The following is a 23621-nucleotide window of genomic DNA, read 5'->3' on the forward strand; positions in this document are numbered from 1 at the left end:
CTTAACCTCTCTGCCTCATTTTGTCTTTGCAGTGAGGGGGTGGATGTGCAGTGCATTATCCAGAAGGATAGATTTTATCATTGTTCTGTGGTGGACGCACAGTGTGTCCCTGGTTAGGTCCCTCAGATTTTCGCTTTGTCTTATTTTTCTCTTGGGGAAGGGAGAGCAATGTCTTCAAATGACAATAACATAACTCACTCCTAATGCAGGTTATTTGGAATATAATTTACTGTCAACACTTCCTGTAATACTTGCATGGTACAGGAGAGCATAAGATGTAATGTGCAGACAGCCTATCCAGGTGTGCTTGGAAATTCCTTGTAATCGAACCTGTGTCCTCAGTCTGATAGTTAATATTTTTCCATTTTTCTGATACATTTTCTTGGGCTCTTAGTGCATTCTTATACATGACAGTGTGGTCATAGAAGCTCTTGGTACTTCCAGTTCTTACGTATCTTTAAGTTGTTAGTCTGATAAAAAAGGTATTACCTTATTTCCATTGGTTTTTATTTCTATATTTTGCCTTGAAAAATTGACCAACGCAGCCACCATACCATTTCATTCTAGATATCTTTAAGAGTCTGGTTTATGGTTCCAAAGGAATTGCCCGCTGAACTCTTCAATATCACTTTTTGAGATGTGTGTACAGTGTCTCACCCCAAAGGAGCTTCACTCTGCTGTCCTCCATGTTCTATATATGGCACTTAATATCGCAAATGCTATTTGAGTAACGAGAATTGAGTGTTAACCAACAGTTCCAACAATCTGAATGTAGGCACACATCTTGCTACGAGTCTACGAAGATGCACGCGTAAATCTCTTAGCCTGGCCATGTGCACAAATCATAGTGCTACTCACTTCCATAACCGATGCCCAACTTGGAGCACAAGGTATAGAATGGCGTTCAATTGAGGTGCCATTTATAGAATCTGGCCCTGCACACACTATGGTCGGAATAAACCTTGTTCCTAAGCCGGGGCATGTGGCATATGAATTTCCTGCTAATGCTCACCATACTTACATCATGCAAAAGGGAGAGTCCCTCTGTCGTTAGTAAGATATAACACATAGAGGCAACCTGTTCAGACGTGCTTGGAAATTCTCTCTTATCAGGGCAGTCTGAAGAAATTGTTGGAGAAATGATGGATGAGATTAAACGCAACTGCAAGGGAGGCAACGCAGTTATCATGGGTGACTTCAACTATCTGGGAATAGACTGGAACCTAGGCACCTCCGGCTGTGTTAGGGAGACCAAGTTCTTGGATGCTGTAGGCGACTACATCCTGGAACAATTTGTCAAGGAAAATACTAGAAGAAATGCAATTCTAGACTTAATTCTAAATGTCCTACGAGGACCGGCACAAGATGTAGAAGGGACGCTGGGAAACAGCGATCACAATATGATCTACTTCAATCTTGGCGCAGGGGAGAAACATCGGTCCAAAATGACAGCCATGGCACTGAACTTCCAAAAAGGGAATTATGAAGGGATGAGAATCGTGGTAGGGAAGAAGATTAAGAAGAGGATAAGCACTGTAAAAATGCTAGAGCAAGCTTGGTCCCTTTTTAAGGACACAGTCACTGAGGCGCAAAATCTATATATATCGTATCAACAAGGGATCTAAGAAGAAAAAAAGCAAAGAACCGGCGTGGCTCACTGTAGAGGTGAAGGAAGCATTCAGAGACAAGGAAACTTCGTTTAAGGAATGGAAAAGGTCAAAAACGGATGAAAACTTGAACAAGCATAAACAACATCAACGCAGGTGCCATAAGACAGTAAAAGGGGCCAAAAGGGACTACGAGGAAAAAATAGCCAAGGAGGCGAAGAACTTCAAGCCGTTCTTTCGATATATTAAGCGGAAATGACCCGCGAAGGAAGTGATGGGACTGTTGGATGACCATGGAATAAAGGGAGCGCTAAAGGAGGACAAAGCAATCGCCGACAAACTGAACACATTTTTTGCGTCTTTATTTAACGAAGAAGATTTACACAGCAAACCGGACCCCATCAGGCTATATGGTGGAAACGAAGTCGGAAAGCTGGTAAGATTGACGGTCAGTCTAGAGGAGATGTGCGGGCAGATTGATAGGCTTAAGAGCGATAAATCCCTGGGACCAGATGGCATCCATCCGAGGGTCATCAAGGAACTAATAGCCAATCTGTCGATCAAATCGTGAAAGATTCCAGAAGACTGGAAGGTTGCGAATGTTATACCGATCTTCAAGAAAGGTTTGAGGGAAGATCCGGGAAACTACAGACCGGTGAGTCTGACCTCGGTACCGGGAAAGATGGTAGAATCACTGATAAAGGACCGCATCATTGATCACCTTGACAGACAAGGTATGATGAGGACCAGTCAGCACGGTTTTAGCAAAGGCAGATCATGTTTGACAAACTTGCTGCACTTCTTTGAGGGAGTAAACAGACAGATAGACAAGGGCGACCTGGTAGACATTGTACATCTGGATTTTCAGAAGGTATTATGACAAGTTCCTCATGAACGATTACTTTGGAAAATTGCAAGCCATGGAATCGAGGGTGAAATACTCACGTGGATTAAAAACTGGCTGGAGCATAGTAAACAGAGTGGGGGGTAAATGGGACAATACTCGGACTGAAGAGTGTCACCAGCGGGGTACCGCAGGGCTCGGTGCTTGGCCCCGTGCTCTTCAACATCTTTATAAATGATCTGGACATAGGTACTACAAGTGAGGTGATTAAGTTTGCGGACGATACAAAGTTATTCAGAGTAGTGAAGACGCAGGGGGTTTGTGAAGATCTGCAACGTGACATAATCAGGCTCGAGGAATGGGCATTGACATGGCAGATGAGGTTCAATGTGAATAAGTGTAAAGTGATGCATGTAGGTAACAAAAATCTCATGCACGAATACAGGATGTCAGGGGCGGTACTTGGAGAGACCTCCCAGGAAAGAGACTTGGGAGTTCTGATCGACAAGTCGATTAAGCCGTCTGCGCAATGTGTGGTGGCGGCGGCGGCAAAAAGGGTGAACAGAATGCTAAGAATGATAAAGAAGGGGATCACGAACAGATTGGAGAGGGTTATCATGCCGCTGTACTGGGCCATGGTGCGTCCTCACCTGGAGTACTGCGTCCAGCACTGATCGCTGTACATAAAGAAAGACGCGGTACTACTTAAAAGGGTCCAGAGAAGAGCGACTAAGATGGTTAAGGGGCTGGAGGAGTTATCGTACAGTGAAAGATTAGAGAAACTGGGCCTCTTCTCCCTCGAACAGAGGAAATTGAGAGGGGTCATGATCAAAACATTCAAGGTACTGAAGGGAATAGACTTAGTAGATAAGGACAGGTTGTTCACCCTCTCCAAGGTAGGGAGAACGAGAGGACACTCTCTAAAGTTAAAAGGGGATAGATTCCGTACAAACGTAACAAAGTTATTCTTCACCCAGAGAGTGGTGGAAAACTGGAACGCTCTTCCAGAGTCTGTGATAGAGGAAAACACCCTCTAGGGATTTAAGACAAAGACAAGTTCCTGCTGAACCAGAACATATGCAGGTAGGGTTAGTCTAAGTTAGGGCACTGGTCTTTGACCAGAGGGCCACCGCGTGAGCGGACTGCTGGGCACGATGGACCAAGGGTCTGATCCAGCAGCGGAAATTTTTATGTTCTTAACTCTATTAAAATTTTTTTATGGTCAAGAGTGAGCTTGGAGAACTGAGGAGTTTCAAGCTAAGTTCATTGTTTGGATTTCTGCATTTCAGTTTTCATTGTCAGGCTGGCTAATAATAGTCATAAGAACATAAGAACATAAGCAGTGCCTCTGCCGGGTCAGACCACAGGTCCATCCTGCCCAGCAGTCCGCTCCCGCGGTGGCCAAAAACAGGTCAAGGCCTGTCTGAATCATCAGAAGGGCTCCCCTGTCACCTTGGTTTCCCATTTAAGTTCTGCCCTCCTATCGAAGTCCTAGCCCTCCGGTCTTGCACATGCACGACCAGGTTGGTTTACTCAGTACCCCACAATCCCTCTATCCCTCAGGAATCCATCCAATCCCTGTTTGAATCCCTGTACCGTACTCTGCCTGATCACTTCCTCCGGAAGCGCATTCCAAGTGTCCACGACCCTTTGGGTGAAAAAAACTTCCTTGCATTTGTTTTGAACCTATCTCCCTTCAGTTTCTCCGAATGCCCCCTCGTACTTGTTGTCCCCTTCAGTCTGAAGAATCTGTCCCTATCCACCCTCTCTATGCCCCTCATGATCTTGAAGGTCTCTATCATATCTCCCCTGAGTCTCCTCTTTTCCAGAGAGAAGAGCCCCAGCCTATCCAACCTCTCGGCGCATGGGCAGTGTTCCAGCCCTTTTACCAGTTTTGTTGCTCTCCTTTGGACTCTCTCAAGTACCGCCATGTCCTTCTTGAGGTGCGGCGACCAATACTGGACGCAGTATTCCAGATGCGGACGTACCATCGCTCGATACAATGGCATGATGACTTCCCGCATCCTGGTTGTTATGCCCCTCTTTATGATGCCCAGCATCCTGTTGGCTTTTTTCGAGGCTGCTGCGCACTGAGCAGATGGCTTCAGTGATGCATCTACCAGCACACCCAAGTCTCTCTCAAGACTGCTGTCTCCCAATAATGCCCCCCCCAATTTGTAGTTGAACAACGGGTTCTTTTTCCCTATATGCATGACCTTGCATTTTTCCACGTTAAAGCGCATTTGCCATTTGTTTGCCCAGTCTTCCAGCTTGTCCAGGTCCCTTTGTAGGTCCTCACACTCCTCCCTGGTCCTAACTCTGCCGCACAGTTTGGTATCGTCTGCGAATTTTATAACCTCACACTTTGCCTCCTTTTCCAGTCAATATATATCCTGTCTTATCTGCTGTAACTGCTTCTCAGTATTTCTCAGCTTTATAATTTTATTAAAAAAACAAACAAAAATAACAAAAGCTTTCCCTGTTTCTCCTAATAACAAAACCTTGTCAGGCTAGATATCATTCTACGTTACAAGAGAGTATAGTGCAGTGGTTAGAGCTAAAGCTTCAGCATCCGGAGATTGTGGCTCCTTCTTACTTTAGGCAAATCTCTTAATCCTCCCCTGCCCCACCAGGACAGACAGGGAAAATACTTGAGTACCTGAATGGCTTTAAGTGGTATATAAATACTAAAATAAAGTGCAATCATCTGAATTTCTATAAATTATGAACATTAATTCCTTTCTCCCTCCCCTACACCCACCCACCCCTAGCAACTGGTTTTGCTGACTCCTGTCAATACTCACATTAACCAACCTCCAGGGCTTTCATTCAGTGTAATAACTGTGGCTCATTTGTGCTAAGGACAGCCATGTGGTCATTTAAGGCTTGCCCCGTCTATCTCCAACGCGCTTCTATGAGGGAGGAAATCAACAGATAGGAGCTGGCTGCAATTACACTACCTGCAGCAAACCTAGGAGAAAACAACTCGGAAGTAAACGGATAACTTTACGACTGGGTTATCCTTCCTGCCGAATAGTACTCTTGTAAATTTCTTGTGATGTATTGGGGTATTATGATGCACAGGAAAAGGTCTCCGAGGTGAGTTTACAAACAAAGACATTAAATCACAAAAAACTCTTGTTATTAGGGAGCTCCATTATCAGAGGCATTAATTTAAGGACTCAATCCATGGGGCTGAACAACAACAATTTTATTATTTCTATAGCTCTACCAAGTGCTGCACATTGTACATGTAAGAGATGGTCCCTGCTCAGAAGAGCTTACAATCTAATTATGACAGACACACAAAGGTAAATGCCTTCCAGGATCCTCAGCCAGCAGAGATACAAACCACATACTGAATAAGATCAAAGAAGAAAGCCAGGATTCTAATCCAAGTACCCCCTAAGTCTAACAAATGTCAACCGAGTACCCCTGCCCAAGCTTCGCCCCTGACCCCATAATAATAGTACTAATTGTACTGCAATTTCTTCCATTCATTTTTCGTATATCTATATATATAAAATCGGAGGTATGTATGTGTGTGTGTATGTGCCGCGATCACGCAAAAACGGCTTGACCGATTTGAACGAAACTTGGTATGCAGATCCCTCACTACCTGGGATGATATGTTCTGGGGGTCTCGCGGCCCACAACTCTATTTTGCTTGCTCAAGGGTGGGTTCACCCAAGAATTTATATGTTCTTGCTCCAGAAGGTGAAACTAAAATTGTTGTTTATAATCACGTTTTGCGTTAGTTGTATTGTATTCATTTTGTCAAATATTTCACTTTATAATTTGAATATTGTACTTTTTATTAAGCTGTAAAAAAATACTTTCATTCACCACTATAAAGTATCTTTATTTGAATCCATTTACAGTGTTATTGCTATAATTAAATACCCATGCAACGCCGGGGCATCAGCTAGTACACAATATAATCTTATTAACAATACATAAAAGTAACCATAAAATTAAACTACACAAAGCACTCTGTACGTAGGGAAAATGTTAATTATTATTTATATTCTGGGTTTTTTCAAAGAGGTCAAGGGAGATGACTTTAAAATATGCAATGTCACCTCAGTAACAGCTACAGAAAAATAGACAAATATTGTGCAAGAAGACGTATGAGGAGAGACTGGAAGCCCTGAATATGTATACCCTAGAGGAAAGGAGAGACAGGGGAGATATGATTCAGACGTTCAAATACTTGAAGGGTATTAACGTAGAACAAAATCTTTTCCAGAGAAAGGAAAATGGTAAAAGCAGAGGACATAATTTGAGGTTGAGGGGTGGTAGATTCAGGGGCAATGTTAGGAAATTCTACTTTACGGAGAGGGTGGTGGATGCCTGGAATGCGCTCCCGGGAGAGGTGGTGGAGAGTAAAACTGTGACTGAGTTCAAAGAAGCGTGGGATGAACACAGAAGATTTAGAATCAGAAAATAATATTAAAGATTGAACTAGGCCAGTTACTGGGCAGACTTGTACGGTCTGTGTCTGTGTATGGCCGTTTGGAGGAGGATGGGCAGGGGAGGGCTTCAATGGCTGGGAGGGTGTAGATGGGCTGGAGTAAGTCTTAACAGAGATTTTGGCAGTTGGAACCCAAGCACAGTACCGGGTAAAGCTTTGGATTCTCGCCCAGAAATAGCTAAGAAGAAAAAAAAAAAATTTAAATTGAATCAGGTTGGGCAGACTGGATGGACCATTCGGGTCTTTATCTGCCGTCATCTACTATGTTACTATGTTAAAATATAGACAGCAGATATAAATTCTCACAATCACTAAATTGAAAATAAAATCATTTTCCCTTCCTTTGTTATCTGGTGATTTTATTTTTCCAATTATCCTTTCCCAGTCTCTGGTTGCACTTCCTTCTGTTTGTGCTCTGAACTGTGTTTCCAGGACCTTCTTATCCACTCATTATTTTTCTCTCCTCCTTTACTTTCAAACCTGCATCCATCTATGGAATTAACTTTCAACATGTAACTTTTTTCCACTTTTCTGCTTTCTTCTCAAAATCTACCTTTTCATGTCTTCCTTTCCCTTCCTATCTCTCTCCTCTCCCAGGGTCTAGCATCTCATTCCCTCCCTCCTCCCAGTGGTCCGACATCTTTCTCCTTCTTTTTCCCCTCCCCACAGTCTGGCATCTCTCCTCTCCTTCCTGTAGTCTTGTATCTCTCCCCTCCTTCCCTTCCATTCCTTGGTCTGACATATCTCTCCCCTCTAACACCTTGCAGATCTCTGCACCTCTCATCCCTCCTCCCCGCCGTTCTCCGCCCCCCTCCAACATAGCTAAGGTTCTCTCCCCTCTCTTCTAGAATAGCTGATGCGACCTCTCATGGCAGCTCATGGTACTACATGAAATGCCTTGAGCAGAAGGTCGTGGCAGTTAGTTTAGAAGGCAGCCGTGAGGAGGCAGGAGCGAGAGGACCGCGCTCCTGCCACAAAGGCTCCCGCTGGTCCACCAGGTACCTCAGTAGGCCCAGTGGGGATCGGGATCAGGGGGGTTGGGAGAAAGATTAAAGGGTTGGGGCTTGGAGAGCGATTCCATGGGGCAGCCTTGGAGCTTTTGCTAGGCCGAACGCCTCCAAAGAAAGAGGAAGTTGCTTCATCAGAGTTGGGCCAGCCTAGAAAAGGCTCTGAGGCTGCCTGATGAAATCGCCCAAGTAAAGTTAGCGGCAGCTGTGTGTGGAATTAAGAGTATAGTGTGCTGCCACTGCTAGTCCAAAAGGGCTGGGGAAAGAAAATGATGGTGGCAAAAGGAAAATATGCCACGGCAGAAAGAGGGTTTGAGACTTACTGCGCCGCACACCCCCTGAATGATCCGTGTACCCCCTGGGATCCATAAACCACATGTTAAGAGCATCTGATCTAGTCAACAGTGACATGTTTGAAGCACAGAGAGCGTTCTAGAAGCAAGAGGAGAGACTGAAGTCATTTCTGAAGAACTGCCAATCTGTGGTAAGCGTGAAGCGTGAACTTCATAAGTTCAATAAGTGGCAACATTCTATGCTACCAGTCCCAAGGCAAATAGTGGCTTCCCCTATGTCTTTCTCAATAGCAGACGATGGACTTTTCCTCCAGGAAATTGCTTGCACCACATTCTCCAGCAATGAATTCCAGAGTTTAATTACACGTGTGAAGAAATATTTTCTCGGGCCCGTTTCAAATCTACGACTTAGTATCTTCATTGTATGTCCCCTAGGCCTAATATTCTTGGAAAGAGTCAACAAGTGATTCCACTCCTTAACGATAGTTTTGAAAAATGTTTTTAATCAAGCACAAACGGCTTTAGGAGCTCTCCTTATACTTTAGGTTTACAACTGTAGCTGCCACCTTTATAAGAGACCAGCCAATCGCCAAGGAAAACGCAGATAAGCTTTGTTCATTTTTTATATCAGTTTAATCCATACTATGGCAGTCAGGACGGTGAAATGCTCTGATGGTCCCAGTGGCAACTCCGCTTTGGTTTTGACATTAGCCATTACGATTGCGGGTCTGAGCACGTCACACAAAAATTCTTCATTGATAAATAATTTTTATTGACACACTGTGGTTTTCAAGTTTATTAAAAATGCAAAATGATAGGATATATTTCTGTATCTTTTTGCCCCCTATTTGTGGTTTTCCAACGAGGGAATGCAATATGTCTTTAGGTCTCTCCTATTCTCATCTTGCTTCATGCCGCTATCCAGTGAGGAGTGGGTGTGTCTTGCCTCACCCTGTAGGTTAGATTTGATCCTCAGCCCATCATACATCGTATAACCCAGTGGTTCCCAACCCTGTCCTGGAGGACCACCAGGCCAATTGGGTTTTCAGGCTAGCCCTAATGAATATGCATGAAGCAAATTTGCATGCCTATCACTTCCATCATATGCAAATCTCTCTCATGCATATTCATTAGGGCTAGCCTGAAAACCCGATTGGCCTGGTGGTCCTCCAGGACAGAGTTGGGAATCACTGGTATCACCTATAAAATCATTTTGCTCACTTTCAAAATAAAACTCACACCAGCCTCTATATCTTGATAAGGTCATCATCCCCCAATGTTTCTCACGTACCTTGAGGTCAACAGACCAAAAACTTATACGAATTCCTTCCGTAAAAGAGTTTTATTATGCCCGGAAAATAAATTTGACAGTAGTCGCCCCAACGTTATGGAATGCCAAGAACAACATCTAGATAAATTCAAGACTAACTTGAAGACGTTCTTATTTCGTGACGCTTTCGCCTGTCCTTAAAGCTACCTTCATTTTCTTCTCTATTTCCCTTCTTTGTTTGTTTTTTTTTCCTTTTTCTTCTCTCCTTCACTCCACTGGTTCCAATTTATTTAACCAACCGCTTTAAAAAAGCGACCCTATCCAATATGTTTTTCCCCATTCCCACTTTCTCCCTTTCTTCTCCAAAACATGTAACTTTCCCCCTCCTTTCCCTCTTATCCTCACTTTCATGTTAGTCAAGTTATGTTTTTTGATGTTCACCCATCTGCTTTTTATATTTATGACTCTTTTCTCTTTTTATAATTTTATTGTAAACCGGCCAGATACCTGTTGATGGTCGGTATATTAAAAAGTTAATAAACTTGAAACTTGTGTGTTTGTTTGGGTCTCTCATATTCTCATCCTGGTTCATGTTTCTCTTTAGTGAGGGGGGGGGGTGTTGTCTCACCCTTATTGATAGACTTGATCCTCGACCTGTACTGTGCGTTCCTGGTTGGGCTGCTCTGATCCTTATTTGGGGTTTTTTTTTTTTTCTCTTGCAGTGAAAGGTGCTAAGATCAATGAATATTTGCTCGAGAAATCCCGCGTGTCTCACCAGGATAATGGAGAGCAAAATTTCCACATTTTCTACTACATGTTTGCTGGAATGTCAGTGGCAGACAAGGAGCTGTTCGGTGTCTTGGAGCCTCTGTTGTACAGGTTTGTCTGTGCTGCATATTATGGGGCTAGAAGTGGGAGCATTTTGTAGGGAGGAGGAATGAGTACGTGAAGTCCACCAGGATCAAATTACCACTAGGCCCATCTAGTCCACTCCTTTTACTTCTGAACCAGCGCCATGGACTCTGGCTCATGTCTGACTCACTCCTTAACTAGGAGCCTCTGAGCTTATCTAGGGCTTTCTTACATTTGGAAACTTTTCTGATGTTTATTCTTAATTTCCCCTTTTCATATTTTAGATACTACAAGATCATGTAATAAAGAGTTTTGTTCGGTTTTCTCTCCCGTTCTCCCCAATGAGCTCGGAATGGCTTACAAGTAGAATATACATGATATAGAGATGAATACAATCATAAATTCATCTAGCAGTCATTAGTATAACACAACCCGAGTCAAAACTCGAAACCAATAAACACACACCAGCCTTCAAAAACAAGAGTAACGTTCTTTCAGAAGCTCCCATAGTCAATATAGATTCAGCTAAGGGAAGCCTTGTCTCATGAATTTACTATATCTTTTTGAAGGCAAGAATAAACATGGATATTTTATCCTGTTAGTATGCACCAGTAAGTGAAAGTATCCTACCTACAGATAACCTTAACCTCCCAGTATGCCCCAGTGCTTTAGGAGGGTATGGTTGGAGTAGGGTGAGTTTTAGTATGGTGGATAGGGGTGCATGTGTCACTTTGTACTTAGTGTCTGTTGTTTATAGATACATTAATCGGACGTATGGAGATGAAGCGCAAGCTGCATATTGGAAAGAGAAGTACCAGGGTGTCTGCAATGCTATGGACATGGTGGGCTTCGAGGAACAGGTATAATAATAATAATAATAACTTTATTCTTGTATACCGCAATACCATGGAAGTTCTATGCGGTTAACAGATGAAGAGACTGTACATTTATAGCGAAGTTATTTTTACAGCAAAGTTACATTTATAGTGAAGTTACGTTTACTGCAAGTTAGGTATGACCTAAGGGCTGAGACGGTCTAGCTCAGGGCTGCCCAAGTCCGGTCCTCGAGATCTACTGGCAGGCCAGGTTTTCAGGATATCCACAATGAATATGCATGAGAGATATTTGTATACCAAGAAGGCAGTGCAGGCAAATCTCTCTCATGCATATTCATTGTGGATATCCTGAAAACCTGGTCTGCCAGTAGATCTCGAGGACCGGACTTGGGCAGCCCTGATCTAGCTGATGGCCACTATGACAAGAGTACGTTAATGAGTAAATCTTTGTTTTTGATGTTTAGAAACTTCTCTATGCGCCCTTTGCTGGAGTCCTGCTTGGCCTAGATTCCTTTCTGGGCTGCTGCTGCTGCTGCTACTGTTACTACTTACCATTTTTATAATGCTATGAAATTGATAATGCTTAAATGTCTTAAAAGTTTGCTGATGTGGAAAGCATTGTGGCAATGTTCAAAGCTGTGGTTAACCTGATTTGCTGAAAATAGAAGCCTAAAGTTTGAAGCACTTAACCAAGCACTGTTCTGGAAATGACCTGAGAAAGACTGTGTTCTGCTAGCAATTGTTGAAGCTGCTCATTTAGGAAAAGAGTTTAAAACTCAGGCCATAGTTTCTCAATGAAGGAAAACAAGAACTGTTTGGCAACTTTATAGCAATGGGAAAATGCAGGTCAGAGAAAGCCTTTAAAAGCAGAAAAAAAAAGAACTGAATGTCAAGCCTGCTGTAGTAAGTGTAACATTACAGATGACCTTGAATTATTAAAGCCTGACTGGGATTTTGGGGAGGGATCATAAATAACTGATCATTGAGGGTGGATGATCCCAAAGCTATTGACCTTTTATAATAAAAGCTCAACGTGATTTTCAGGTAGTGCCTGCATTAAACTGTAAAAGAAACAAAAAAAATCAAACAAACTTAAAGGAGGGCAGAAGACTGAGGGAAAGTTAATTTGCCTTTCCTTATGGAAATGGGAATTTTGCTCAGCCTGAGTAGACCAGACTAAAGCCTACCTAAAGGATGGAACCGTAATAACAGAAAGAAGAGTGTGTTGGTGTTGAATCCAAATCTGTATTTAACTTTAAATGGAACTGAAGCTAGTCTGCCAATAGAACCCAGGTGGGAGAAGATGTTTTTGTGGAGCTATATTTGAACTGTTTGGCGAGAAAACTTTGCCCCAATAAAAGCACCTAATCCAGAAGGTGTTTGCGACTCTCAAACTTATAACTCTTTTTTCCCCTGGCAGTCTCATGTTATCTACCAACTCCAATAAATAATCTGCTCCGTTTAGGCTAGGTCTGTGAACTGGGCAGTTACATGCTTGACCGCACTCAGTCACAGTAAGCAGTGCTGTACATTTAACATTCAATAGATAGTCCTTGCTGAAAAGAGCTTACAATCTAATTTGGACAGACAGGTCATTTCAGGTTGGAGTTTCTGGCAGAAGGAATAATACAACGGGTATAGGTATCTGATAGTGATTGGGAATTAAGAGTTGAAAGCAGCTTCAAAAAAGTGGACTTTTAGCTTGGATTTGAATACTGCTAGAGACGGAGCATGACATATTGACTCTGGCAGCCTGTTCCAGGCATATGGTGCGGCAAGAAAGAAGGGACAGAGTTAGTGGTAGAGGAGAAGGGTACAGATAAGAGGGATTTACCCAATGAACGGATCTCACAGGAGGGAGCGTAGGAGGAGATAAGTGAGGAGAGATATTGAAGGGTACAAAGTGAATGCACTTGTAAGTCAGTAAGAGCAGTTTGAACTGTATTCGGAAACAGATGGGGAGCCAGTGAAGTGATTAGAGGAGAGAGTTAATGTGAGCATGGCGGCTTTCATGGAATGAGTCATACAACAGCATTTTGAACGGACTGAAGGGGAGAGTGACAGATGAGTGGGAAACCTGAGAGAAGTATGTTGCAGTAGCCTAAGTGAGAGGTGATGAGAGCATGGATAAGGGTTTTGATAGTGTGCTTAGAGATGAAAGGTCTGATTTTGGCAATATTAATAAGGAAGAAGTGACAGGATTTAGCGGTTTGTTGGATCTGAGCAGAGAAGGAGAGAGAAAAGTCAAAGATTACCCTGAGGTTGCAAGCAGACAAGACAGGGAGGAGGAGAGTTTTATCCATAGTAATAGAGAGCAGCAGGAGGGGGGATGTGGGTTTAGGTGGAACATAACAATTGGGAACCAGACGCATGGTCAGACCATCACCTGTTAAACTTCTTCCTCAAACTACCCAAGACTAGCATATGAGCAACCAAAGAAACACTTAAGATATCGAAATAGGGCAAAATAACCGTGGAAAAATTCTGCAATGAGCTCATAGCTCAACTTCAACCAGTGGATGGAGATATCGATGTAACCATCGACTCCTGGCAAAACCTCACCATATCTATCCTAGAAGAAATTGCTCCTCTCGGAACACTCCAAATAAACCCAAGAAACAATCCCTGGTATTCTGGAGCCATATGATAACCCTATATACAATGGCATTATCGCCTCCCTTGCCCTCCTATACTGTACTATTATTATGTAAACTGTATAGGTAATATACAGTATATAAATTTTTAAATATATTGTTTTCTCCTGGATTTTGCAGCCCAAGTGTATGACACTGCATTTTTTTAGCATTAAATCTTAATTGCCAGTTTGACCATTCTTCAGCCTTTACCCGATCCCTCTTTGTTATCCACACCGTCCGGGGTGTCTACCCTATTACTGAACTTAGTATCATCCTCAAAAAGGCAAACTTTGCTAGACAGTCCTTCCACAATATCAGTCACAAAGATGTTAAATGTAGCCGGCTCGAGGACAGATCCTGGCGGCACTCCACTGTCAATATCCTTTTCCTCCGAGCAGATTCCATTTACCACTGCCTTTGTCTCCTTCCACTTAGCTAGCTTTTAATCCAGCTTATCACTTTAAGGTCCGTTATCAACTAGTCTTGAGTTTTTCCTGGTTCTTAGTTATATGGTGCAGCCCCTACTTATCTGGCTAATAGTTTTTCCATAGCTAAGCACAAATGCAGTAGAAAAACTCCTGCTCTGTTCAATTTCCCTTCTGTAAAAGGTTGTAAAAGCAAGAAATTCCTAAATCACTCTGTAGCATCTCAGGCAGCTTCTCATGAAAAAGAATTTTGATCATTGTTGCTCACAGACATTTTAGAAAACAGCTAAAAACCTATCTTTTCTCCAAATACCTGACTCCTTCAAATAGACTATTATGTTTACTGTTTATAATCTTTTGTAAACTGCGTAGAACTTTTTGGTAATGTTATGTTATTCAGGTTGTGTTGGGGTGGGGGGGTTATTTTATATTTTCTAGCAAAGCCTCTTTTTTTTTTTTTTTTTTTTCCTTTTCCAAATTGCCTGAAAGTCTGATTGACAGGTTTGGCTTTTCTGCATCATTCTCTGATGGTGCTGCTGTGCTGTGTTTCAGGAGCAGGTGGACATGCAAACAATCCTGGCAGGGATCCTGTCTCTTGGAAATGTGGTGTTCGAACCCCAAGAGACTGGGGGGGTGACGGTAGCGCTGTGCTCCCGTGGCTGGCTGAAAGCTGTAGCAGTGAGTATATTGATCATGGGAGCCTTGTGGAGGGTGGAATGGAAAGGAGAAAGGAGTGAATATCTATCTCTCGCCACACGTTTATCAACTCCAGACACGACAAGAAAAGCACAGATTAGGTCAGCATTGTATGGGGAGTGTGTGGCGCAGTGGTTAAAGCTACAGCCTCTGCATCCTGGGGTTGTGGGCTCAAATCCACGCTGCTCCTTGTGACCCTGAGCAAGTCGCGTAATCCCCCCATTGCCCCGGGTACATTAGGTAGATTGTGAGCCCACTGGGACAGACAGGGAAACATGCTTGAGTACCTGAATAAATTAATGTAAAACGTTCTGAGCTCCCTTGGGAGAACAGTAGAGAACATGGAATAAATAAAAAAATACAGTTGACTACATATACATATATATAGGGTCACATTAGCTGACATGTACTTAAGAACATAGCATAAGAATTGCCGCTGCTGGGTCAGACCAGTGGTCCATCATGCCCAGCAGTCCACTCACGTGGCGGCTCTCTGGTCAAAGACCAGCGCCCTAACTGAGACTAGCCCTACCATCGCATGTTCTTGTTCAGCAGAAACGTGTCTAACTTTGTCTTGAATCCCTGGAGGGTGTTTTCCCCTATAACAGCCTCCGGAAGAGCGTTCCAGTTCTCCACCACTCTCTGGGTGAAGAAGAACTTCCTTACGTTCGTACGGAATCTATCCCCTTTCAACTTTAGAGAGTGCCCTCTTGTTCTCCCTACCTTGGAGAGGGTGAACAACCTGTCCTTATCTACTAAGTCTAGTCCCTTCGGTACCTTGAATGTTTCGATCATGTCCCCTCTCAATCTCCTGTGTTCGAGAGAGAAGAGGCCCAGTTTCTCCAATCTTACGTTGTACTGCAGCTCCTCCAACCCCTTAAACATCTTGGATGCTCTTCTCTGGACCCTTTCGAGTAGTACCGTGTCCTTCTTCATGTACGGCGACCAGTGCTGGACACAGTACTCCAGGTAAGGCGTACCATGGCCCAGTACAGCAGCATGATATCCTTTTCTTATTAGATTACTTCTAAACTAAACTAAACTAAACTAAATCTTAAGCTTGTATACCGCATCATCTCCACAGAAGTAGAGCTCGACACGGTTTACAGGAATTACAAAAGAAAGGAGTTACAATGGGAAGAAGAAGAGCTTGGTAATAAGGGGAGAGAGAAGGGATTAAGTGTAGAGGAGAGGGAGGGAGTGGTTACATTTTGGAGAAAAGCCAAGTTTTCAAATGTTTTCTGAAGTGTTGGAGGGAGGTCGCGCTCCGGAGAGGGGCGGATAAGCTGTTCCACAGCTCGGTGATCTTGAAGAGGAGGGATGTTCCAAGTTTACCTATATGGGAAATGCCTTTTAAAGAGGGGAATGATAGTATGAATTTCTGAGAGGATCTGGTGGAATTGGGATTTGCGGAGAGCCAGGATAGTGGAAACAGGGGAGGAAGGGTACCGTGTAATGACTTGAAGGTTAGGCAGGCGCATTTGTAGTGGACCCTGAGGAAAACTGGGAGCCAGTGAAGCTTAGATAGAAGCGGGGAGATGTGGTCAAATTTGCTTTTTGCAAAAATTAATTTAGCCGCGGTATTCTGAATCCGCTGGAGTCTGAGAAGACTTTTCTTTGTTAAGCTTAGGTAGATGGAGTTGCAGTAATCCAGTCTAGAAAGAATAATGGATTGAACGAGGATAGCGAAGTGTTGTTGGTGGAAGCAGGATCTGACTTTTCTTAGCATGTGAAGGTTGAAAAAGCATTTTTTTTACTAAGGAGTTGAGGTGATCGTTGAAGGACAGTGTAGAGTCCAAGATGATTCCCAGAACTTTGCTTGAGTGTTCAAGCGGTAGGTTGGTGCCTGAGGATAGTGGGATGAGGGTGGGCAGCTGATCTAATTTTGGGCCTAGCCAAAGGAGTTTTGTTTTGGTCTCGTTGAGTTTCATTTGAACGGTGAGCGCCCAGGATTGGAGGTTCGTTATACAAGAAGAGATGTTGTCAGAGAGGTTGGTGAGGTTGGAGTCGGTCTCGAGGAGGACAAGAATGTCGTCGGCGTAGGTGTAGAGAGTCTCAGAGGGGGAAAGTTTGAGGAGTTTCAGAGAGGACATATAAACGTTGAAAAGAATCGGGGATAGAGGTGAACCCTGAGGAACCCCGCAAATCGGTTTCCAAGGGGAGGATGAGATACCGTTCATGTTAACGAAGTAGGAGCGAGAGCGTAGGAATTTTGAGAACCAATCTAAGACTGTGGAGTTTATGCCAATTTCAGAAAGTTGGAGGATTAGTATGTCATGATGGACAATGTCGAAGGCTGCGGAAAGATCAAATTGAAGAAGGACAGCGAACTTGTTGCAAGAGTGAAGATGTTGGACTTTTGAAATTAAAGAGGCCAAAAGGGATTCAGTGCTAAAGTTGGGTCTGAAGCCGTGTTGGTAGGGTAGTAGAATGGAGAATCTCTCAAGATAGGATGAGAGTTGGGTGGCTATGATGGACTCCAACATCTTGGTCAGGAGAGGGATATTAGCTATTGGGCGATAGCTGGACGGTGTGGAGGGGTTTAGATCGGCTTTTTTCAAAAGAGGGGATAAGGCAATGACTCCCATTTCTGCGGAAAATAGGCCTGAGAGTAAAGCAGAATTTATAAGTTTGGTGAGAGATGAGATGGCTTGTGTGGGAATATTTTCGTATAAGTAGGAGGGGAAAGGATCCAAGGTGCAGTTGCAGGATTTTAACTTGAGGCAGAGTTTGGAGACCTGGGAGTCGGAGACGAGATCGAAGATGGTCCAGGATCTATCGGCTGGGATATGGTTGGCATCGGTTAGATTGGGATTGGGGGCGGCGAGCACAAGGGAGTTATAAGAGGGTGTTGGAGGGAAGGAGCATCGTAAGGTGGTGACTTCCTTGCACATCCAGGGAGGGAGGGAGGATAGTAATATTATGTATGGTATATAGTTTATGGAAACTATAGTTATAAGTATATATTTCTAATTATTGCTAGTTAAGGGAGAAAATGATTTGTTTTAAAATGTTTGTATGTGTAAAGTGCTTTTTCTGATTTGCTCTTGATAATTCATTGTAGTGCACTGTTTAAAAATCAATAAAGAATTTAAAAAAAAACAAAAAACAAACAGACCCAGGAAATTGTGAGGCCCAACTGTGGAATAAGGACTTTAGAGATAGACGTAGCTTTGACTCCAATTACATAGAGACATAGAAACATGATGGCAGAGCCGGAAGGCCCCGGGCACCCTGGTCCCTCATGCGGCTATTTGGCTTCAGGTCCTCCCTTTTCTGGATGACCTGGTTGGGAGAGGGGTACCTTGGGATTACGGCCTGTTGTTGTTGGGGGACCAGAGGGACCTTCTTCATGGTGGCTTTTCTCTCCCGCAACGGATGTTTCTGTACACAGCGCTATTGTTAATGGAAGAGGCTCCTGCCTTCTTTACCCAGTGGCTCTGGAGACTGCAGAAGGTTGCTTCCTTTGAAATACACACCTACCAGGTTGTCCTTTCTAGTGGTCACCGCTCTTATGTTTCATTATGGAGAGTGGCCCGACTGGCGGCAGAGGCGGTTGTTTCTGTTGCTCCACTATGACTCCATTCTCTTGGCTTTTAGGCAATGGTGTTTCCTATCTCTACTCGGGTTGGTATGACTGGGGGTGTATGGGGAGTTATATGGGTTTCCTGTGCTGAGACTAGTATGGTATGTCTGGGTGGTGAATGGTATAGGCTTGGTTGTGTGGTGTGGATGTTCAGGGGTTGATATATTTTAAGTTTATTGCAGCCATGACTTGCTCTCCCGTGAGAGGATCCTTCTACTCTTGTTTTTTCACTGCTGGGAGGCCACTGTTCCTTGCATCCGGGCTCTTCTGGGATTGTACCTGTTTGCCCTTGAATCTCTGTTCCTTTTGCTTACTGGTAGTTTGTCTGACGCCTTCCTGGGCATGCTGCATTGACCTGGACCTCTTGCTTAGTGATCGCTACATTGCTGTAGCTTCTAATTCTTGTATTGCTGTTGGCTGCTTTATCAATAAAAATTATTTATAAAAAAAAAAGAGAAACATGATGGCAGAAAAAGACCAAATGGCCCATCCAGTTTGCCCATTCACAGTAACCATTATCTCTTCCTCTCTCTAATAGATCCCATGTGCCTATCCCACGCTTTCTTGAAATCAGACACTCTTGTCTCCACCACCTATTCTGGGAGACTGTTCCATGCATCTACCACCCTGTATCGCTTGATAGACCGGTATAGTTCCTTTACGGATGGGTGTTATACCTCACTGCTACCAGCAGATGGAGACTGAGATAAACTTGTATATCAGTACAGCATCCCCTATACTAATCCAGTCTTCCTCAGTCTCCGGTAGCAGGTGGTAGGCTAATTTCAGCTCCCCTCTTAGCCCTGTTGGAATTTGGTGTTTGGATTCCTGGTTCCCCTTTTGTGCTGGATAGAGCTTGTGCGGATCTTGTATGGGGAACCATCCGACCTCGGGGGTGTTAAACCCAGTGGGTCTCATGCTGGGTCCCACCCCACCTTCCTCTACCGCCCCATATTTTTCTAGGGGCCTCAGCCGGCGGCCTGGCCCCCTGGTTGGTCAGCCCTCCAGCTTAAGAGCCATGGAGTCTGTTCTGTAAGTAAAAAACACAAAATCCTGAGGTGCCGGTCTAAAGGGCCCATTTCCCTTTATAACTGTCTTTTTTTCTGTTTTTTTCTCAACTAACCAGCACTTTCTTTACAGCTAGGGCGCTTTCAGCACGATGAGCACTTTTAAAGGGGAAAAAGTGCTCATTGTGCTCCAGAGGCGAGGTACTCGCGGCCAGCCTCTGCAAGCGTTGTGCAGCCCGCAGCAGTGGGGAAGCCTCATTGGCAGCGGTTGCCGGTGGCCAGGGCACCCCGCTGAAGGTACCTCATGAGTTGGATTCGGATTGCGGGGAAGCCCAGGCTTCCTCAGCTGCCGCTGGTCTGGGAGAAAAGGATTCCTTTGCCGCTGGAACGGCTTGGAATGCCTTTTTCATGTCAGTTGGTTCCTCGGCCTCCGGAGATCTCATGGGGGGAAGAGGGGAACGGTTCCCTCGACGTCTTCCCCGGTTTGGCCCCCACACTGGCGGTTTTGCCCCCTCTATTCCTCTCTCATCCATACGCCCGAAGGTCTCTTGGGATGAGGATTTTTTTTTTCCAGAGGAGCAGGATGTCATTGATGAGGACCTGGACACTTGGAGAGAATTCCAGGATCCTCTTGAGGGGTCAGATTCCGCCAGCAAGGGAATCGAGCATCTCCCAGCTGGCGAAGATGCATCTGTAGTGCGCATTTTTCAGCAGGACGAGCTTCATGAGTTGATTATGCAGGTCTCCTCGGTTTTGCACTTTGAGGAACCTGTGTCGGAGCCCCTTTTATGGTGGACCCCTTGCTTAAGGGGATTCGCTCTGCTTCCCGCTCTTTTCCTATGCATCAGGATATTTGGGATGTTATGCTCGCTCAGTGGAAGGTGCCGGAAGCCTCTTTTCATTTTTCACGCTCCATGGCCCGCCTATATCCCATTCCTGAAGGAGATAGACACTTTGAAGTCACCCATAGTAGACGCTGTGGTCTCGGCCATTTGTAAGAGGCACACCGTGCCTGTTGAGGGCAGTGTGGCCTTGAAGGGCCCAGAGGAACATAAGTAGGTGTCCCTCCTTAAACAGAGTTTTGATGTGATGGTTCTGTCGGTCCAGGTAGCCATGTGTGGCGGGCTGGTGGTTCGGGTGTGTTTTCATTGGGACCAGCATGTTCTTGACAGTAAAGAGGTGAATTGGAACTTGCTGTGGCCAAAATTGACTTGGTTACTTATCTCTTGGATGCCATGTATGACCTCTTGTGAGCTTCTGCTAAGTCGTTGACTCTTGGAATGGCAGCACGCCGTACCTTGTGGCTTTGTGCTTGGTCGGCGAATGCGGCGTCCAAGGCTAAGTTAAGTAAGTTCCCTTTTAAAATGTCTTTCTTGTTGGTGAGGACCTGGACAAGTTGGTTCAGACTCTCACTGATTCCAAAGTGCCTCGTTTGCCTGAGGATAGGCCTAGGTCACTGGCTCGAGGTGGCGCTGCTCGTGGGCATGATTTCAGCTGCTTCCGCTCTGGTAAAGGGGCTGCCTCCGTTCCATCTTCTGTGCTCTCTAAAGGCAGGTTTTTCCAGCACATGCAGTCCTTTCGTGGGGGTCCACTGGGGTGCAGGTAGCACCCTTTCCGGGTCGCCTGCCGCCCATCCTGCTCAATGACGCCTTGCCAGCGTCCGTCTTGGTTCCGGTGGGCACCCAGCTGAGGGATTTTTATCCAAAGTGGGAAGACATCACGTCAGATCAGTGGGTTCTGGAAGTGATCTGGGATGGCTATGCTCTAGAGTTCGCCCGGTCCTTGCCAGATCGTTTTCTCGCTTCTCCCTCACATGTGACATGGAAGCAATAGGCCTTTCCCCAGACCCTTCAAAGATTGTTGGATCTCCATGCGGTGGTTCCAGTTTCCCCGCAGGAGTGGGGCAGAGGTTGGTTTACTTTGTGTTGCCAAAGAAAGAAGGGACCTTTCGACCCATCCTGGATTTGAAGGGGGTCAATAGGGCTCTTCACAACCTCTGGCAATGCGTTCCAGAGCATAAAAGGTTTGGGGGAAAAAAAAAAAAGTTTAGACAAGTTCCTGGAGGCAAAGCCCATATAGTCTGTTATTGAGACAGGCATGGAGGAAGCCACTGCTTGCCCTGGATCGGTCGCATGGAATGTTGCTCAGTTTTTGGCCAGGTACTTCTGACCTGGATTGGTCACCGTGAGAAAGGGCTACCTTGGTCTGACCCAGTAAGGCTTTTCTTGTCTTTATTTTTTCCTGTTTCTCTTTTCCTGTTCATTTGATTACTGGTGTTCTTTTCATTGTATAGCAATTTGTGTATTAAACAATGAAGATCAGATACGTCAAAGCTGACAACAGAGAACTGTGCCCAGATCCTGGCTTTCAAAATCGTTGTCTACTTCGGATCACTCATTACCCTCCATCACAGTAAAAATCCCATTACGTCCAACGTATACGTCTCGAGGACCCTGGAGTGTTTCTGGTGGTGCAAATTTCTACTTTCTCCCTCTGCCTGTCTCTCTGTGTCTCCCCTTTCTTTGCAACACCCCTGATTGATTTTTATTTTTGGGAGTCCATTTTTGGCTGGTAACCTGCAGAGCCACTTGGGAACTCTCTCTTTTCTCTCCCTGAGGTTTTAACCTTTACATTTTCTGAGTTTTTATTCTTTGCTATTGGACATGGAAGGAGTTCTAGTCCCTTTGAGCCTCTCTTCCTCCAATGCCCTCTTAACAGATGGATCACACAGGAGGTGAGACACTCTCAGGCTCCTCCTGTACTGCTATCTCCCCTACACTTCAGTTGTTGTCACCCTGCTGTCTGTCTGTCTTTCACAGGGGCAGTTTGGGGTGCAGGAGGAGGAACTGCTGAACTGTCTTGTTCACACTGTCTCAGTGACTCGGGGAGAATCCATTCAGCGGCTTCACACCCAGCAGCAGGCTGAAGGTAAGAGGAGAGGAGAAAAGCCACAGCAGGTCGGGCCCAACACAGGAGCCAGTTCGATGGGTGCCGAAAAAGGTCTTTGTGTTCTGTTTGGCACTCCCATTCATTGAGAAACCCTGACACACAAAATTCAACTCGTGAGCTCAGGGATTAGCAGTGGCTTCCCAAACCTACACAGTTGATAATCAGGTCTCAAGTTTAGTTAAAATTTGAAATATCTAAGCAGTGTACATAGTTAAAAAGTTAATGTAAATAGGTGCACACAATATGCATGTAGAGAATCACCAAGACATACAACTTTTAGGATTGCATTTCGATGACCACTTTAATTGTGTTTAAATATGATTAGGGTTTTTTCCCTCTGCAGTTCCTTGTAACTCTGGACATGTCACTTAACCCCCTATTGCCCCGAGTCACAAGGAGCAGCAGTTGGGGAGGGGGGACAATAAGATCTTTAATCATGATTACAAATTTTAATCGAAATACAACCCTAAAAAAACCAAAACAATTTATTATTCCTGTAGTCTACCAAGCGCACGCAGCGCTATACATGTAAGAGATAAGAACATAAGCAATGCATCTGCTGGATCAGACCAGAGGTCTATCATGCCCAGCGGTCCGCTCACACAGCGGCCCATCAGGTCCAGGACCTGTATAGTAATCCTCTATCTATACCCTTCTCCTTCAGGAAATTATCTAATCCTTTCTTGAACCCCAGTACTGTACTCTGTCCTATCACACCCTCTGGAAGCGCCTTCCCTGCTCAGAAGGGCTTACAATCTAATTATGACAGACATACAGGACAAAAGAGAAGTCAGAATAAGTGCTCAAGAAGGAAATAGAAGGGGGCTGAAGAGGTGGTAGAGGATCTTTGAAGGGATGACAGGCAGATATATTGGTAGGATTAGGATTTAAATGCAGCTTCCAATAGGTGGGCTTTCAGCCTGGTATATGAATAGCGCCAGAGACGGACCCTGACGTACGAGCCAGGCAGGTTGTTCCAGGCTTTTGCTCTGGGCCACGATAGAAACCTCTATTGAGGCTTAGTAAAAGAGGGGGGGGGAAGAAAATGAATCTGCAGAAATTAGTAATTAGTAATTTTATCTTTAAAATCCAGCATCGTATTGGAAGACTGGAGGGTGGCCAATATTACACCAAGTTTT

At 44.5% G+C, this 23621-nt stretch overlaps 1 protein-coding gene across 1 annotated transcript in view; it reads left to right on the forward strand.

Moving 5' to 3' along the window:
- LOC117357067 (myosin-IIIb-like) overlaps positions 1-23621 on the forward strand; it is a 175968-nt gene that overhangs the window by 60481 nt on the left and 91866 nt on the right. The window contains exons 6-9 of the mRNA XM_033937254.1: positions 10218-10374; positions 11105-11207; positions 14797-14922; positions 22353-22461. Coding sequence (XP_033793145.1) covers positions 10218-10374; positions 11105-11207; positions 14797-14922; positions 22353-22461 — 495 coding nt within the window. The remainder of the gene's footprint in view (positions 1-10217; positions 10375-11104; positions 11208-14796; positions 14923-22352; positions 22462-23621) is intronic.

Source organism: Geotrypetes seraphini, chromosome 1, assembly GCF_902459505.1.
Source record: "Geotrypetes seraphini chromosome 1, aGeoSer1.1, whole genome shotgun sequence".
NCBI lineage: Eukaryota > Metazoa > Chordata > Amphibia > Gymnophiona > Dermophiidae > Geotrypetes > Geotrypetes seraphini.